This window comes from Adiantum capillus-veneris, chromosome 28 (genome assembly GCF_014529385.1).
Source record: "Adiantum capillus-veneris isolate H3 chromosome 28, ASM1452938v2, whole genome shotgun sequence".
NCBI classification, from domain to species: domain Eukaryota; kingdom Viridiplantae; phylum Streptophyta; class Polypodiopsida; order Polypodiales; family Pteridaceae; genus Adiantum; species Adiantum capillus-veneris.
The window spans coordinates 95,548,508-95,566,565 of NC_140958.1; the positions used below are offsets into that span (position 1 = coordinate 95,548,508).

Below are 18,058 nucleotides of genomic sequence, written 5' to 3' on the forward strand. Positions count from 1 at the left end.
CATTCCTTTCTATGCTCGACAGTGAGCATGGGGATATAGTTGTGCAGGATATGTCTTCCAGCAGACACCTAGAGCAGCTGGTTTGCTCTGAGGTTGCACGACAGGTTGATGCGTCTTTTGCGGACAGTCAGGAGATGCATGTGGCTGACACGCCTTGTCAGTCAGAGATGCCTATTGCCAGGGATATATATGTTGATGCATGCTCCGTAGAGCTAGCAGGGCCCGCTAGCATTGCATCGGCATTCAGTGGTCTCTATGATAGGGGACACGATTGCCATGAGTTGAGTTCTGAGTTGAAGGTGGCAGAGGTTGCCAGGGTTGCATCAACGTTCGGTGTCCTCGTGTACGAGATGCTGATCTCGAGGCCCGACATAGCAGCTGCAGTGGGAGCATTTGCAGCAGGGTTAATTAGTTGTTCGATGACTGATCTTGGCATAGAGCATAGGGGAGGTTTGCAGGTATTGGACCGATACTTGCAGGAGTGCATGAGCTCTTGTAGACTCTTTGCAGAGCTTGGAGCTAGCTCTGTGTGGCTTCCGCAGCGGGATGTTTGTCTATCAGTAGAGCCGGATGCACTAGCTCATCGAGAGTCAGTGGGCATAGGTTGAGAGAATATCTCACCTTCTATTAGTTGTACACTAGTAGATCTTGCTTAAAGGCGCATTGGCATTTAAGTGGGAGGTTGTTGGGGTTAAGGCCTATGTGCCTTGACCGGTCGCCCAGGTCATGGGCGCCCGCCCACTGTTACCCTATACTTATAGTGAGTATATTGTATAGGGGGAGCTGCCACTTCACAGTCTCCCCACCCACATCGTGTGTGTGTCTCCTTCTCTCTCTCACTCTCCGTCTGTGGTGCTCCCCGATCCCCTTCATCTTTGTGTGGTATTTGTTGAGTTATGCCTAAACAGGAATTGTGTGTTACCTATGGTTTATGCTTTGATATTGGGAGTGGGAGAATTGACATGGCTAGTGTTTTGTCATGCATTTTGTGCTTATGTTATATGGCCTTTTGGGTGGACAACATGTTTATGCTACTACTGAGCATGAATGTTCTAGCAAATTGGGGGGTTGGCAAACTATGTTGCGTATATTTTCAGAACCCCGTTTTTTGTAAAGTTGTACACATGGGCACAAAACCCGATGTCAAAAGTGTGTATGTGCTTTCTTTTTGTGGGTTTTTTAGCTTCTTTTTGGAAGTACATGTACATGCAAGGCAAGTCCCTAGTGTAGCGCCAGCTGTCGGGGTTACTGTAAGTGCCCGTTTATTGAGTTTTTTTAAGTGAGACTTGTATATAACCAAAAATCATGTACAAACTTAAAAACGTTCATTCAAAGATAAGAAAATTGCATGTTTTAGCTCGTTCTGCCTCCTTGATGGTTTCTAATGTAGTTTTTGACCTCACCTTGCCTTCTCTACCTGTAGTCATATCGGGACAACTCTCTGTTCGCGTCAGTTTTGCATGTAGCGACATATAGATTTAATTTTTTTCATCTTCATCTTTCTTGCCACTCATTTTACAAGAATTATCTCAAGATTTAAAGTGCGCCAATTGGAGTTGCGCTCTTCAAGTTACGACTAGTTCTCTACAAGGTTATGGCCATGGTAGCCTAGTGGCAAATTGTGTGCAGACAGATTGGGCGGCCATGCATCTATGAATTGTGGAATTAATGTTGAAATTGTGGGTTTGTGATGTTCAATTATGAAAGGGGATGCACTTGTATTCATATGCATTGGTCGGCGTGTGCTGTTAATCCATGCTTTCACAGGGTTTTGCTCCTATATGCTATGGTCCCTTGGGTGGGTGTGTGCTTGTAAATTCCCAAGGGAGAATAGGCCTTTTGGTTGGGGTTTGCTAAGAGTGGTTTTGGTATACTTTTTGGCGCTGAGTTTAAAGGTTTAACGCTCTTGGGCTATATAGCTATAGAGGCGTCCCACGTTTTCTTTTGCCCAACAACGCTTCTTGGGCTTCTCCATTTTCTCCAGACGGTTTGACTATAGACACCACAGATCCTATTGGACAGGACACTTGCAGATCTATTGGCACTTTTACGACAAGGAGTTGTTTTCACACTCAGTTCGAGACCTTCACGCATTACCTTCATATGCATTAGTGAAGTATAGCAGTTTGCTACACTGCTCGTGACGACATCTTTCCACGAAGATTTCTTGGCGATCATGACACCCCCTGTTACAAACATTGCAGCAGAGATCTTCAACATTTGCCTCACATCTTCGGCTTCATGCGGTTTGTTCGGTATTACGTGTTGAGAGGGGGTGTTAGACTTACATCACGTTGCTGCTTCATAGGTCTAGGGAATACATTACAGCTAGTATGTCTCTGGGCTAGCCACCCGGTCTAGGTTTCTCCTAGTCCGGCCGCCCGAGTTTGGGGCCAGCCGTCCACCTTTGTTCGTGCGCCCTCATATATTCCATATATCATTTTCTATTGGATAGTGGGGATTTTTATCAGGCCTTGCCCTACCTCCCCTTGGGCACCTGTTTATAGGGCGAGGGGGGTACCCACTTCCACATCTCATCTCACAGAGATCCTCTGATGTATTGACAGGGTCTTCTGCTCATGGTAGTTATGGGGGGCTGATCGCCCCCTCTTCCACCATACCTTGCGTTGGATGATGCTAAAACCTTTTTGAGGGGGTGCCAATCGTTCAAGGATTGTGGGACATATGTACTACAAAGACCAAGACCTTGAACCGTAAAAAGTACATTCCCTCGATGATAATAGGAGGCTCTGCAAAGGATTCTTATATACTTAGCTGAGGCCAACACCCTGCCATGGACCAAATTGCTCAATAAAATCAATGGCAAGAAAATTGGTGGCCAACTTCAAAGAAAGATGTAGGAGCCTATATGTAGGTGTGACTGACACGTTAGATGAATAGACCTAAATTGACACACAAGTTTATATCACAAAATGGCACGCCAAGATATATGTAGCATATCTGTGATTATTTTAAGACAAGAAAGGTCAATTGTGCCAAAAACCAAAACAAAAGAAACAAGTTGTTATTGTGGACTCTGAGAAATATCAAGCTACATGCAATCAACTCTATTGAGTAGATAACAATAACCCTAGAATATGTGTGTCTAAAACTAGATATTGGAAGTCCTCAAGTGGACTCATTCGAGAAAAAGGGCATGCGATCTTTCACAAAATGGGGTTTGCAATTTGATGGGCTATTAGCTCCATCCAAAAATTTAGAATCTTTACTCTACTGGCTCTACTCTTTTTGTTTTTCATTAGATAGAATCTCCACAAGATCCCTCAGGATCTCCAATTAGCATGTCCATGCACGTCACCATCTAAAACCAACCTTAATGAGTAACATTTGAACTCATCATGTAGATACTATGAAACTCAAGCTAAACCACTAGGCTATACGCCTTGCGTGCCTTTAGGCCTCCCTTACGCAAAAAAAAAAACAAATATGCCCCCCCCCCCCCCCCCCCCCAAAAAACTAATTAATTAATGCCTTTGTGAAAAAGTTGTTTCGGGGACCTACTAGCTCCATCCAAAAACTTGAGGCATCAATAAGTTATTGTGGCTACCAAGTACTTGACAGAATGGGTGAAAGGAATGCCAAGCACTAAAGAGGACGCCCGCCCTACTATAAATTCTTGTTTATCTTTGTTAAAATTTAGATTGCCCATGAAACTAGTAAGTGACCACAGTGTCATGGCACATTGTGTGCGGTTTTCTGTGGGTGGACCTTGGAATGGAAAATGGTAGGCAATTGGTTAAATTGTAACCCAAATGTTGTGCTTGTACGGTAAGTTTGAAAGCTTTTGGTGGGTTTTGCACCCTTGGCACTATAATTTCATAATTTGCACCCCACATGGGGCTAGAAAGGCTAGTATAAGGAAGTCAAACAATTTTGTGAAAATGGGGGACCTTGGGAAGCTACCATGTGGAAGCCATTTATCCCATAGGCATTATGAGGCCTTGAGAGGTTATTATATTTATAAAGCATGAAAACTATGTCACTAGCATTACATGAGGAGCTCCATCTTAATGAGTTCCCCCAAGTTTCACTATGGTGGGTTCGTGTGGACGGCCCTTGAGCACATGCATATTGTGCTCTAGGCACTCCTGGGCATTGTTTGTGATAGGTGGTGGTGGTTTGGATGCCATCCCCCAATGGTGATGATGTGGATTGCTGGCCATTGTCGAGATGTTGGTGGTTTTGTTCACACTTAAGGACGGTTTCTTTTGGGGTTTAGCCTACCTCTTTGTGAGGGGGCGTTTCCCTCTGGCATAGTGGCCATAGTCACGACACGATGATTGATCCAAAGATAGTTGTTGAGGATGGATAACTATTATGGGAAATCAAGCTTGAGCAAAAGGGCTAAATACAAGCATATGTGAATGAGGAGGAAGGGGGAGTATTGGTGTGTGTGCTTGAGGAAGAAGGGGGAAGAAGAATAGGAGGAAGGCGACAAAGAGTTGTGAACGAAGGCGGTGGAAGCTCGCCTTGGCTCTTAGAGCAAACAAAGAGGTATGGGAAGAAGAGTATAACAAGCACCGGTAGAGGATGTTCCTTTTTTCTCTCTCTTCTTGATCAAGCTGATTGCTTAGAGAGTTAGGGTTTTCTTGTTCTTGGAAAAGCTTTTTGAGCATATCAAGATACAATTGAGAGTATTGTTTTAGGTTATTAGTGTGGCCTTTGGATCAAATAATAGACAAACAGTTCCCTAATCATCTCTAGTTTTTCTTTTTTTTCGACACACCATAGGGCCCACGCCCACAGGAGGAGGTGCTTATCCCTTCCAAATATTAGCCACGTTACATGGTTGGGCAAGGGCCGTGTACCATCGGGCAAGAGCCACGCGTAGGCATCACCATGTCCACCTAATTGATGCACCACATGCTGGGAACGACGGAGAGAACTCGTAGCAACCAGCTAGGAACCTCCTCCTTGGGTGACCCACCCCAAGAGGAGGATGCACTCGAGTGTCCAAAATTGTTCTAATTTTCATATTAACAGAGTCATAATTGCTCTAGCTTAACTTGTTTCATAGCTAGATGCTTGGTGCCTACTAGATCTCCTCTCCAACAAAAATAAGTTCAATAGTGGATCACGTTTTGTCAATGAAATTGTCAAGGTCTTTTTTGGAGTCGTCTAAGTGACACATCTAATGTATATAGTCTATTTCCCTCAAACGCAGTGGTCAAGCAAAAAATACCAACATTCAACATTCAATGTGTTGATCAAAGTGCACCGTGGGAGAAAAGTTTGGACAAACATGAAAAATTGATTTATGAATATTTTTCCCTCATGCTCATTTTAATGAGAGCTACATGCACACATGGTTAGCTCACCGACTTGCCTAGCGCATGTCGTGGGCTCGAGTCTGTTGTCGCTCGCCAATTGCAGCTTTTGTCACGTCTCAAAATGCCGCAAGCAACCCCAACCATTGATCCCCTCACTTGAAATGGGTAGTGACACATGCCACTTAGTGTGAAGGATCGCCTACCATGAGGGTCACCTATTGGCTGCCTCCCAGTTTGACAGGGGTGACCCTCAGCTAATCTTACATGGGCATGAGAGCGAATGGGATCTTCGGTGGAATGATTGAGCACCGTAGATCTCGGGAAAAGTAAACCCCCTTGCCTCCCCTTTCCACCTTAGAGTATTGAACCCACAACTTGGGGGATGAGAGCCCTCTCCATAAATCAGGAAATACATGTGTCCGACCACATGGGCAATGAACATGGGCACATTGTTTGCTTATAAGTTATGGATTTTAACTTGGCTTTGCACGACTATTTACGTATTAAATATAATTCATTTATTGAATTTGTTTTGAACGGGTAAATGAAGAAAATGTATATCCACGGTTAAATTTCATATGTCATGATGGACTAACAACTTTTGCTACCTCATTGCCATCCCCTATGTTTCCTTGCTAGTCATGTGACACTTTCAAAACATATGGATTGGTGGATGGCTGTCAAATCCTCTTGTTGCAAGGGGCCCCTTGTGTGCCTGGAGCATGTTGACACTATTGTCGGCCTACACCTTGTGTAGAGTTGTTCACATTCGACATACTAGATATCTAGTCCCATCGGATGCATCCAATCTAATAAGTCCATCCACATCCAAACGGCTAGCAATTGATTGTTTGCACACAATGTTAATTATGCCATCTTGGGCACCCTTTTGGGCTTGATACTTGCCATCATCTCTTTGTCCTCTTTTTGGCTATTGACAATGGCACATGCTATTGCAAGGTTTTTGCCCAGATTGTGAGTCGTTTCCTCCGAACAACTATTACAACCTACACCAATTGCTTGCCTTTGGTTGTCATTCTTGTCCATATACATTCATAGTTGCTATTCAAGGTGCTCATTTTCTAGAGGTTGTTGGGAGTCTTCTCCCAATTGTACATGGCCATAACACTTTTTCCTCTCTCCAAGAGGGGCTTTCCCCCTTGTCTCTTCCACACAATTGACTTTCCGCATCTTTAAGTGCATTCACTTTCCATAAGAGATCTAGTATTTCCTACTAAGGTGTTTGACCTTTTCTCATTCAATTTTGAATAAATCTTCAATTAAAATGAATTGGGGGCAGTTACTTTCTTGCTTGTAGATCATTGCCTAAATACCTGCAATGTATTGTAGGTGTACTCTCTCTTTAATCGCCACCATTTGGGCGTCAAGAGGGGATTTCAAGTACTAGGAAACAACCTCATCTTTGAGAGAGAGAGAGAGAGAGAGAGAGAGAGAGAGAGAGAGAGAGAGAGAGAGGTCTTCACACTGTAGGAACTATCCCAAGAGGCCCCTCACATCTGTTCAACAAATGTTGAATTCAAGACCTGTTATTCAACAAGGAATTTGCATAACCAATCTACCACCCTTGAGAGAGAGAGAGAGAATGAATTTAAGAAATATTTATCAACACATACAATGTAGTGAACACTACCAACAAAAAGCGTCGCAAATGCGAAGGCCTTCAAAGAATGCATCACATCAAATAAATGTTGAAAATACAACATTACAATAGAGGCTATCACCACATACAATGTAGTAGCAACTACCGACAAAAACCATCGCAAATTCCAAGGCCTTAAAAGAATGAATCACATCAATAAATGCTGAAAATACAACAAATATGTAGTTCCAATGGGAAGCTGAGTACTGTAGGTTCAACCCTATATTACTCGGACATTTAAGAATCGCACGTAAACTCGTCCTGACTTGGAAGTTCTTGCTGGAAGGATCTGCCAACAAAAACAAAAAAACTTTAGAAGTTTCAACTCTTTGCATATGGTTTCAAAACAAAAGACAGAAGACTACTAGACCAACCTTAGCAGCTACCGGCGTAGCCTTGTCTTTTATGGTACCGATAAACCACTGAACAAGGCCATCCTTGGGACAATATTGTAGCACCCTTCCATCGTCAAGGGAAAACCTAGTGTGGCAAAGAGGGCAGCTTATTTCCAAAGCCCCATCCTCTTGTTGAGAAACCTATCATTCCAATTTCCACTTATCTCATCATTAAAGATAGATTTTGAATGTGAATTACCAAGATACACCTAAAATTCGTGGAAATCTCTTCAAAACAGACATAGAGGTAATGTAACTATATATGAAGGTTTGTACACTAGATTTCTCTAATTTCTATAGGTTTTCTCACCTTCAAATTTAAATTTTAGCCATTAATTTTAAAATTTGTGGGAGGACCCTAGGTATTTTTTTGAGCACTAAATTCAACCCGCAAACAATTATCTCATCAGTAAAGCTAAATTTTTAGTGGGAAAATTACCAAAATACACCTGCAATTTGTGAAAATTCCAACAATCGCCTTCATATTTCAAAAATTCCCAAAATCCACCTCCTGTTTTGCCCAAAAATTCCGAGATGTCCATAAAATTTTCCAATTTCCAAAACTACCCTTGTTGATCTCAAAGACATCTCCAAATAGATGTTTTTGATCAACTCTTTGCAAAGAAGATGATAGAAGTAGGATTTTTGGTGGTATTGGGGGCTCTTGAAATGAAATGTTTGTTAGTTATAGACACAAATGCCTCTATTTGTGAGCTCATAGGTGAAAAGTTTTGTCCAAAAAACTCGAAGATAGATATCTCGTTTGTCAAAGAGAACAAATAATGCAAAAATTGGAGCAATCCATCCAAAATAGATACAAGGCTATCTTGGGAGGTTTTCAAATTTGAGAGAATTTCTAAAAATATCAGGGGTATTTTGGTTATTTTTATATATACACATGCATAGAGAATTCAAAAGTTGGCAGTTTCTTGTTCCTTGCATATTGATCATACCTTGCCTTCCATGATTGGAAACTTGCAAGACGTGCAATTTGCCTCTATTGCACGTAACTCCTCGTCCCTTTTCACCAGCACATAGCTGCACACCAGCTATCACATTTCAAGGCAAGATAAGACACAAAGGCATAATCATTCCACAGGCTATCGATTAATAAAGATTGCACTCTTTGCATGTTTCATAACTCACCCTTTTTTGTTGTGAATAATAGCTTTGTTTTTGCCTTCCAGAAAATCAGCAGCAGTGGCCACCTGAAGAGAAAAACGCAAATGCCTTGCAAGTTTTAAAAGGAACCTTTAGTTACTAATAATCAGTTTTCAACCATACTGTTATGCAAAATATCTATCGATGCTTGCTCAAGAGTCTTTCAAATTTCAAAGAGAAGGGGCTTCAAAAAAGTGACCAGTGGAGTCTTGAATAGAACATTGGTTCTTTACAAAAATTGTGTTCACCTTCAAACTGTTTTTAAACAGCCTGCGGCAGAACTACTAAGTTTCAACATGTCAAAGTCTCTTTCAATTCCTCGCAAACTCCCACAGCTAGAGGCCCTGCGCTTTCCTAGCAAGAATGCCAATTTTCAGACACCGCGATGATACTTTCAAGGGGTGTCTTGATGCACTAAGACCACATATCCAAGCAATGTTATCCAATTTGGAACTATTGATGCACCAGATTTATATGCTTCACAAAATGCTTTACAGATGACACACATTCACATGTGCAAACACATAACATAAAGACATTCAGATATAACAAAGTGCTCCCCAGATCAAAGTTTACATCGTTCGGAGGGTTCCATATACAACCAAACGCTCCCCCGACCGCAGTCTTTTTCGATCAAAGGTTTCCATCTACAACTAAACGCTTCCAATGCTGCAGCCTGCAGAAGTATTCCCTAAAATTGCTTAAGATGCTAAGGTGGCAACAATTGCGCAATTCTGAAAACATATCAAACTTTAAAGCCTGCCCACCCTCCTAAAAATCCTTGGCCTTCCTGCCCTTATCCTCAAGATAGTCGACTGGTTGGCTCTATATAGATATTTTCTCTTCGTATACATCGGCTCATCGGAGTCTGAACTCTCAGAGGACGAGGAGTCCTCATCCAAACTGTCAAAATGCTTCCAAGATTTCCTGCAGGATCTCCTCTGCTTTGCCTTCTTGCCTTTGTTAGTTTTCTGAGTCTCTCTTCGTTTCCTGTCTTATCTACTCACATCAATAGAGTCGGAGGGAGAGAAATTGTAAGGTGTAGCGGAAGTGAATGTTGAACATTGCTCAAGATGAGTGTTCAACTGTGCTCAAGGATTCCTTTTACTTACGGAAGGGAGAGCCTTCCGTTCCTTCAGTGAGAGAGTGCAATGGACACAAACAAAGTGGTGAACACTGTGAATGAAGGTGCTGAGACTGAGAGATAGAGAGACAAGAATACAACCCCAGAATGTTGTCAAACCCTCCTCCGAAGGCCCCACTCTCTATGGCAAGAGCAATCTACTATTGATTGCACAAATCTCTACAATGCGATGGACTTGCCGACGATGTCGACGACGATGAGGACGACGACGAGACGGTTTGAAATCTGAAAACGCTCTGAGCGGGATGGAAACACACACGCCTCTATGATCAGCCGACACACTCTTGGGATGATACACACACACACTATCGGGCACCACTCTGCTTACACAACCCACCCACCTGGCCGAGACAAGGAACACACCAATGGAGTGAGAGGAGAGAGACTATCCATTTGCCCACTCAACACAGAGACACACACACACACACAACCAAAAAACTCAACTCAAAAGAGGAAGATTTCTGATGTTTAGATACAATTGAGCTTGGGCCAACACCAATGGGGAAAATAGCTCACACAATATGGATGAAATATGCCAGATACAATCACAAATTTGAATAGAGGCTTCGCTCACAGGAGAAACTTACACAGCCAAAACGGCAGGAAAAAGTGAGGAATTTGGCAAAATGGACAACGCCATTGCGTCCGGAGCGGCCAAAAACCCATTCTACAATATCAAAGTGCTCAAATCCGACCTCGGATGAGCAGTTTATGGCCAAAATAGGCTCCAAAAACAGCAAAAACTGAGTGGTGGCTGTTCCTCCTTTTCTCTCCACGTTTTGCTGACCTTTTTCTCAAGTTTTTCAATGTCCACACTTCACTTTATCCCTTGGGCACCTTTGGCCTTTTTGTTGACCTCACGGACACTGAACACGCCAAAAACTGGCCACGCAGTGTATTTTTGTCACCCTTCTACATCCATCCGCACACCTGGCACTCAACTTTTTCCAATAATGCATCCTGCAACCACGTGAAGTGGCCCCCAAATATAGTCCTCATGATGACCTTTCTCCATAATCATCACAAGGAAACACCCACGTTGTGTCCTCGCTTACCCACGTGCAAGTATTGACTCCATTCGACCTCTTGACGCCACTAGATGCCATCTGACGCACCTGCTTACCTCATGGCGTGCGTGCCACAAAGTGATGACATGGCTACGGACAGCAAAAACCCTAATTTCTGCCAGAAACCCTAAAAATTCCAACAAACCCTAATTTCTATCAAAAACCCTAATTTTCGGAAATCGCGGAGGTTTTTTTTTTAAATAAAATAAAATAAAATAATAATTATATATATATATATATGGGATATTTCCGAGCGACGGAAATCTCAGCTTTTGGCAAGAAAGGCATAATTGCTTTTTGTTGCTCTCATTGAGAGAGAGAGAGAATTTGCTTTTGCTTTCAGAAGCTCTCTGTGATAGAGGGAAAAGAGCTTTTGCTTTCAAGCTTTTGGGGCTCTGCTATTGGGCATCCCTTGTAACTTGAAATAAGTGGTTTGGGCATTCACTTCTCAGAGCATCTGGACGCAGAGTCTGAGAGTGAAACCCTAACCGCTCTCTTGTACTTTGAAGATTGATTAATACAAAAGGAAATACCGAAAGGGGCGCCAGTCTTTGGGGCCAATATCTCTAGGCACGGAACTCCGCCGGGCCAGTGCAAATCTATTGTGATTTGTGAATTGTTTGAAGTGGTTATTTGGTGCTGTCGCGATTGATTCTTGACTTGGAGTGTCCAAGTCTGTTACAGTGCTATCAGAGCACGGCCGATTTCTCTTCTACGGGAAATCCGATCCCCAAGTTTTTTTTCTCCGCGGCACCTATGGCTTCACGCAAGGATCAGTCGACTCCCTCTGCATCTGGAGATGCGGGCTGGGATCACAACGAAGATTCAGGTAGAGAGTATGGCCCGCCTCGCTCTACTCAGGCGGAGAGACAAGAGATGGAGCGTCGTCAATTAATCGGCGATGCAACAAAGATGATGCTCAATTTTGCGAATAATCCCAAATTTGCAAAATATATAAGTGAGACTTCTTTTCAGGAAGTGCATGAGCAGTGGCAGAAAACCACTACACCACCCCCGAAATCTGCTTTCAAGAAACCTTCTGATCCCAAACAATATTCAGAGAAGGAACTAGAAGAGGTGGTTGATGCACGGATTGCTCAGCTTTTTGGCACACAGAAGAAAGCCAAAAAGCATGGCAAAAAGCAAAAGAAAAGCACTGACTTTCCAGGTTATTTGGGTCGTCAGTCGACATTTGACAAGGCAAAGAAACAGAAGAAGCGTGTTCGATTTGAAGGAGTACCCAGTTCTTCTTCTTCTTCTTCTTCTGACAGTTCTTCTAGCTCCTCGGATTCGAGCAAAGAAAAGAAAAGGTAAAAAGCGAAGCAAGAAGCAACGCTTCGGAAAGCGCAAGAGAAAGCCAAAGAAGGCTAAATCTCGCCCCGAGCCTGATAGTTCTACTGAGGACTCGTCTACAAACAGCTCAGATTCTGATGACGGAAACTTTTATGCGAACAAGAATTTTTTATAAAGCCAACCAGTATGACTTTCTGGAAGATAAAAGCAAGAAAGTCCGAGAGTTTAAGGAAGGTGGACAGTCACTTAAATTTGACACTTTCTCAGGATACTCAGATGCTTCGAAGGCTTTGTCTTTTATACAGCAGTTTGACATCGCTTTCACGGGAGGACGCTACTCAGAGCACTCCAAGATTCAGAGAGCTGCCTCTTGCTTTAAAGGGAATGCTCGCACTTGGTGGTCCACTCTTCTCTTAAACAAGACTGCGCCAGTTAAATGGCTGAAATTTAAGAAGCTTTTTATTTCTTCTTGGTTGACACAAGAATATGAATGAGATGTACGAGCTGCTTGGAACCATCTTCGGATGACCAAGAAAGACACAATCAATGCTTATTGTGAAAGATTCTGGAGCTCTTTTCTACCTCCCTCTTCATTCAAAAAGATCTCGTTCAGAGAACAGATTGAGCGGTTTACCTTGGGTCTACCTACAGAGATCCGAGATCACTGCTTGGAACAGAAGTCAGCTTCTATTCAGGAGTTGATGAGTCATGCGAAGCGGGGCTTTGCCATTCACTCTGGCAGTCTCACCTACCCCACAGATGAGGCCATGACACAACGAGCCGAACAGACTTCTGGGAATGAAAGTAGAAAGAAAAAGAGCAAACCAGAGAAAAAGGATGCACGACCCAAGCTTACTCTTGAGGAGAGAGCTCGCTTCATCAGAGAGAGGAAGTGCTTTGGATGCGGGGAACATGGACATATCTCCGCGAAGTGCCCTAAACAGGCACCGAAAGAACAAAATGATAAGAACGACGACAGGTCTGAGAGTTCGAGAGCAGCTGAGGAACGTGGCAGAAAAGGCAGATAAAAAGCAGAACTGGTACCACATGGCGTGGGACTTGAACCGAATTGAATGAATGAAAGTACAAACTTTGCCGCTTTTGGGGCAAAGTGAAGGATCAGGAAGCTCTTTTGAAGGAGCCAAGGCCAATTTCTTTTCACTTGGAATTGGCGGCTCGATTTGGAATTACGCCCGACAGATTGACGCCACAGGCAGAGGTAGTTCGACTGGCACCCGGATGGGATGTTGCCATTACACCGAGCATTGGCAAACTTCGTTTGCAATGACAGGGGTGTTCAGGGCACGCGAGTGACATTCTACTCGGCATCCCTTGGTACCACCAGAACTACGCCGTGGTTGACTACTGGGCCGAGAAAGCGATTTTGACAAACGAAGGGCTCAGAGATTGTACTTGATGAACTTCAGTTTCTTTACTCATTCTTTTGGGAGAGAACTGAACGATGGATAAAGGTTGAATATGTTTTGACCTGAACAAACGAACGCCAAGATTTTTCTCCACACTCATGCCGGTTGCTTTTTAGAGGGCCTGAAGATCATACCATTGACCTGATACCTGGAAGCACGTCACCGAACCGGCCACCTTACCGTGTGAGCCGAGTACAGATTGAAAAGATTATGAACCAAGTGAAAGACCTCTTGGAAAAGGGTCTTGTCTAGCCTAGTACTTCACCGTACTGCTCTCCACTGTTGTTGGATTTGAAGAAAGACGGATCTTGGAGAATGTGCATCGATTATAGAGCTCTCAACAAAATCACCATCAAGAATAGATTTCCGATTCCTAGGGTCGATGATATACTCGACAGGTTACAGGGATCCTCGTGCTTTACCAGGATTGACCTGAAGAGTGGATATCATCAGATCCGAATCGCGCCGGAAGACGTCTACAAGAAAGCTTTTCGGATGACTTTTGGGTTATTTGAGTTTTTGGTGATGCCTTTTGGTTTAACCAATGCTCCTGCGACATTTAATCGGATGATGGACAGGATTTTTCGAGAGCATAGGCTATTTGTTGACACTTTCTTTGATGATATCAATGTTTTCTCCAAGAATGAGGCAAAACACAGAGATCATCTGCTTCAGAGATACACTTTTTGGGACACTTTGTCTCAGCAGCAGGAGTGCAAGTGGATTCGGCCAAGATAGAGACTATACGTGATTGGCCCGATTTGAAGAATGTCCATGAAGTTGGAAGCTTCTTGGGATTGTGTTCGTACTTCAGGAGGTTCATACGAAAGTTTGCAGAGATTGCTTCCCCTTTGCATATCTTGATACAGAAAGGAGTCCCTTTCTCATGGGGATCCACAGAGGTACTGCCTTTCAGTCATTGAACAAGAAATTGACTACGGGACCAGTTTTGACTTTGTCGGACTTGCAAAAGTCATTTGAAGTATATTGTGATGCTTGTGGTCGTAGTCTGGGTGCGGTCTTGATGCAAGAAGGCCATGATTGTTCTCTAAGCCGGAGATGACAGCACAAATATATGAGAAAGAGCTTTTGGCGGTTATCCATGCTGTTACTCAGTGACGACATTACCTACTCGGAGCAGATTTTACTGTCTTTACAGACCATCATAGTTTGCGCTACTTCTTGTCACAGAAGCAGCTTTCGGAAAAGCAGATGCGGTGGGCGAACATCTTGTCACAGTTTCATGTCCAGATTGTCCATGTGCAGGGACAGAAGAATGTGGTGGCAGATGCTTTGTCTCGGAAGCCGCTGGTTCTGGCTATTTTCGCGATACATCATAGGAGCTTCGAGGATATGGTCAATCAGTATGCCACAGATGTAGATTTTGCAGATATTTTCACACGGATACAGGATGGGGGGGCAGTAGCTGGATACTCCCTTCGGGGAGGCTACTTGATGAAAAAGACTATGTTGTGTGTTACACAACCGTTGAGGGAAAAGGTTATGACTGAATGCCACTATCCACTTTTTATGGGTCACCGCGGCATTGCTAGCACCATGAAGAGGGTAGAGAGATACTTCTTTTGGCCGAGACTCACAAAGGATGTGGAAGAGTTTGTGTGCAGTTGCTTAGTATGCCAAAAGGTCAACTTTGACAGGCATAAGGCATAGGGATTGTTACAGCCTTTACCCATACCCACCCGCCCCTGGGAAAGTATTGAAATGGATTTCATTTTTGATCTCCCGAGAACACAGCATGATCACGATGATTTTCCAATTACATGGCACATATGAGACGATTGTCTCCGATAGAGACCCCAGATTTATGAGTTTGTTTTGGAAGGCAATTTGGGAGAACATTGGCACGCGGTTGCAGTTCTCGTCATCGTTCCACTTGCAGACTGACGGGCAATCTAAGATTGCCAATTCAGTGATTTTAGAGTTATTGAAGTCTTGTATCTCGGATCAGAAGACTCAATGGGAAAATAACTTACCTTTAGTGGAATTTGCCTACAATAACACGATACACTCTTCAACGGGGAAGACGCCATGTGAGATTGTTGAAAGTCCTGCGAAGGTTCCATCCTTCCTGAGCACGAAAGATTAGATATTTGAAGCGGATGAATATTTGCGAGATTTGGATACGGCTTTTGCCAAGGTTCGCGAGACTTTGCAAGAGTCTCAAGAACGACAGAAAAAGGCAGCGGATCACCATCGTCGCGATTTGAAATTGAAGGAGGATGATTGGGTGCTCTTACGTTTTGAGAAGGCACGCCTATGAAAGAAAAAGGGAAAGGAGAGGCTTTTTTTTTCCAAAGCTTAGTATGCGATACTACGGACCTTTCCAGATCACTAACAAGATAAATGATGTCTCCTTCCGATTGAAATTGCCAGATACTTGGAGGATTCACAATGCATTGCATGTGAGTCTCTTGAAACCTGTTAAGGGTGATGTGCCTGATGATGGGGAGCCTGATGAGCAACCCGAAGTGGAAGAAAACATGGAGATCCTTGTTCCTATACAGATTTTGGCACATAACGATACGAAGAAAGGTAAAGTCCGAAGGCCGTTCTTGGTTAACTTCAAGAACTTTCCTGCATTTGATGCGAAGTGGATGGAGGAGGAGGACCTAGCAGATACTCCTCATATTGTGAAACTTTACCTCGATGTTTTGGTTTAGCATAGTCTACTCCAAACGGAACCCAGAATTCAGCTTGGCCGGAGATCTGGTGCAGTGGGATGCACAAGAGGGGAGTCACTCCGCTCCTTTGTCAACAGATGCCTCGATTTTGATACTAAAGTCACTGATGTCTCTTTGAGCTTCAGGGATACTGATAGCTGACAGTATTCTGCTGGATGACTTTATGAAATGGAATTCCTGATAATGATACTGATTTGTTTCTTCACTTCTTTTGAGTGCAGGAACTGATAGACGAAATGACTTCAGCATTTTGGTCTACTTGATCTCGAACAGACATGGTTGCAATAGGGGTTAGTCAATCGGACATCGATGAGGTCCGGATTGGACCTAGATGTGATTGCTAGCTACATTGCCAATAAATCATGGTCTAAGATCCGAATGAATGTTGAATGTCATGTGATTTCTTGTGATGTCTGGTGATGTCGTGAGATGTGACTGTCGATTTTGTACATGTGCTAGATGTGTGTTCCTAGTACGTAGGTACTAACAGTCAGTGTCTGCTAAGACGGTTTATGGCTCTTGTCGGTATTGCAAGCGTAATCGCGGTCGATTACAATGCTTTCAAGAGGGGGGTATGTCACAAAGTGATGACGTGGCTACAGACATGCAAACCCTAATTTTTGCCAAAAACCCTAATATATATATATATATATATTTGGGATATTTTCGAGCGGACGCAAATCTCAACTTTTGGCCAGAAAGACATAATTGCTTTTTGTTGCTCTCATTGAGAGAGAGAGAGAGAGAGAGAGAGAGAGAGAGAGAGAGAGAGAGAGAATTTGCTTTTGCTTTCAGAAGCTCTCTGTGATAGAGGGAAAAGAGATTTTGCTTTCAGGCTTTTGGGCATCCCTTGTAACTTGAAATAAGTGGTTTGGGCATTCACTTCTCAAAGCATCTGGACGCAGAGTCTCAGAGTGAAACCCTAACCACTCTCTTGTACTTTGAAGGTTGATTAATACAAAAAGAAATACCGAAAGGGGCGCTAGTCTTTGGGGCCAATATCTCTAGGCACGGAACTCCGCCGGGCCAGTGCAAATCTATTGTGATCTGTGAATTGTTTGAAGTGGTTATTTGGTGCTGTCGCAATTGATTCTTGACTTGGAGTGTTTAAGTCTGTTACAGTGCGCCCCGCTGATAGCTTCCTCGAGAAGTTTTACGCTCTACCAACTCCTCATTGTTATAGAAAAAACACATTGGTACTGGTGATAATGAAAATCGATGTACTATGTACACGCTGTCCTAACTGTATACATGTTGGCCCCACGTAACCACCTGGCTCTAGAAAATGGGCAATCCTTTATTCGATGCACCATGCATGTGTATGTACATATGCGCAATCACTTATTCCAAAAAACTCCTAACAATGCTAATGGCTGAAATCTGCAATTCTTTATCTGCCGAATTTTAACTCTATGTCGGTGACGACGGCGATGACGATGATGCGACGACGACGCGCTGAAAACGCAGATGCTGAAATCTGTGTTTTCCGGGCTGAATCTGCAAACTTTGGTGGATCTAATTGTGCGGTGAGGATCTGCTGCGGGAAGGTGAAATCTGCGAGGTTTGGGGGTTCTATGGCGGAGTCAAAATGCTGAAAACTAAAAACACTGACTCAATGGGATGATCTGATGCCGTGGATCTGCAAAACGCTGGGCTGTTTTGATGCTTGATGCAAAAACGCTATGCTGGATGCTGGAATCTGCTACCGCCGGGGCTGATCTGCAATGCAGAAAACGCAAGGACTCGATTGATGAAAAACGCTAGGCTGTCTGTCGGCTGAAAACGCTAGGTTTACCGCCGGGGAAGGTCTTGCTGAGAAGGTGCCTGTTGAACACTGGTTCCTGTTGCCTCTTATTCCAGAAAGTGCTAGCACTAGGGTTTCTTATATATTTGCTTAGGCCATTTGCCCTACCCAATT

The 18,058-nt window shown here is 43.4% G+C and overlaps 1 protein-coding gene across 1 annotated transcript in view; it reads right to left on the reverse strand.

Moving 5' to 3' along the window:
- Positions 1-6,967: 6,967 nt before the first annotated feature.
- LOC147420920 (uncharacterized) overlaps positions 6,968-18,058 on the reverse strand; it is a 36,947-nt gene continuing 25,856 nt past the window's right edge. The window contains exons 3-6 of the mRNA XM_086505045.1: positions 8,493-8,554; positions 8,300-8,384; positions 7,326-7,487; positions 6,968-7,240 (exon numbers count right to left, since the gene is read on the reverse strand). Coding sequence (XP_086361171.1) covers positions 7,172-7,240; positions 7,326-7,487; positions 8,300-8,384; positions 8,493-8,554 — 378 coding nt within the window. The 3' untranslated portion in view covers positions 6,968-7,171. The remainder of the gene's footprint in view (positions 7,241-7,325; positions 7,488-8,299; positions 8,385-8,492; positions 8,555-18,058) is intronic.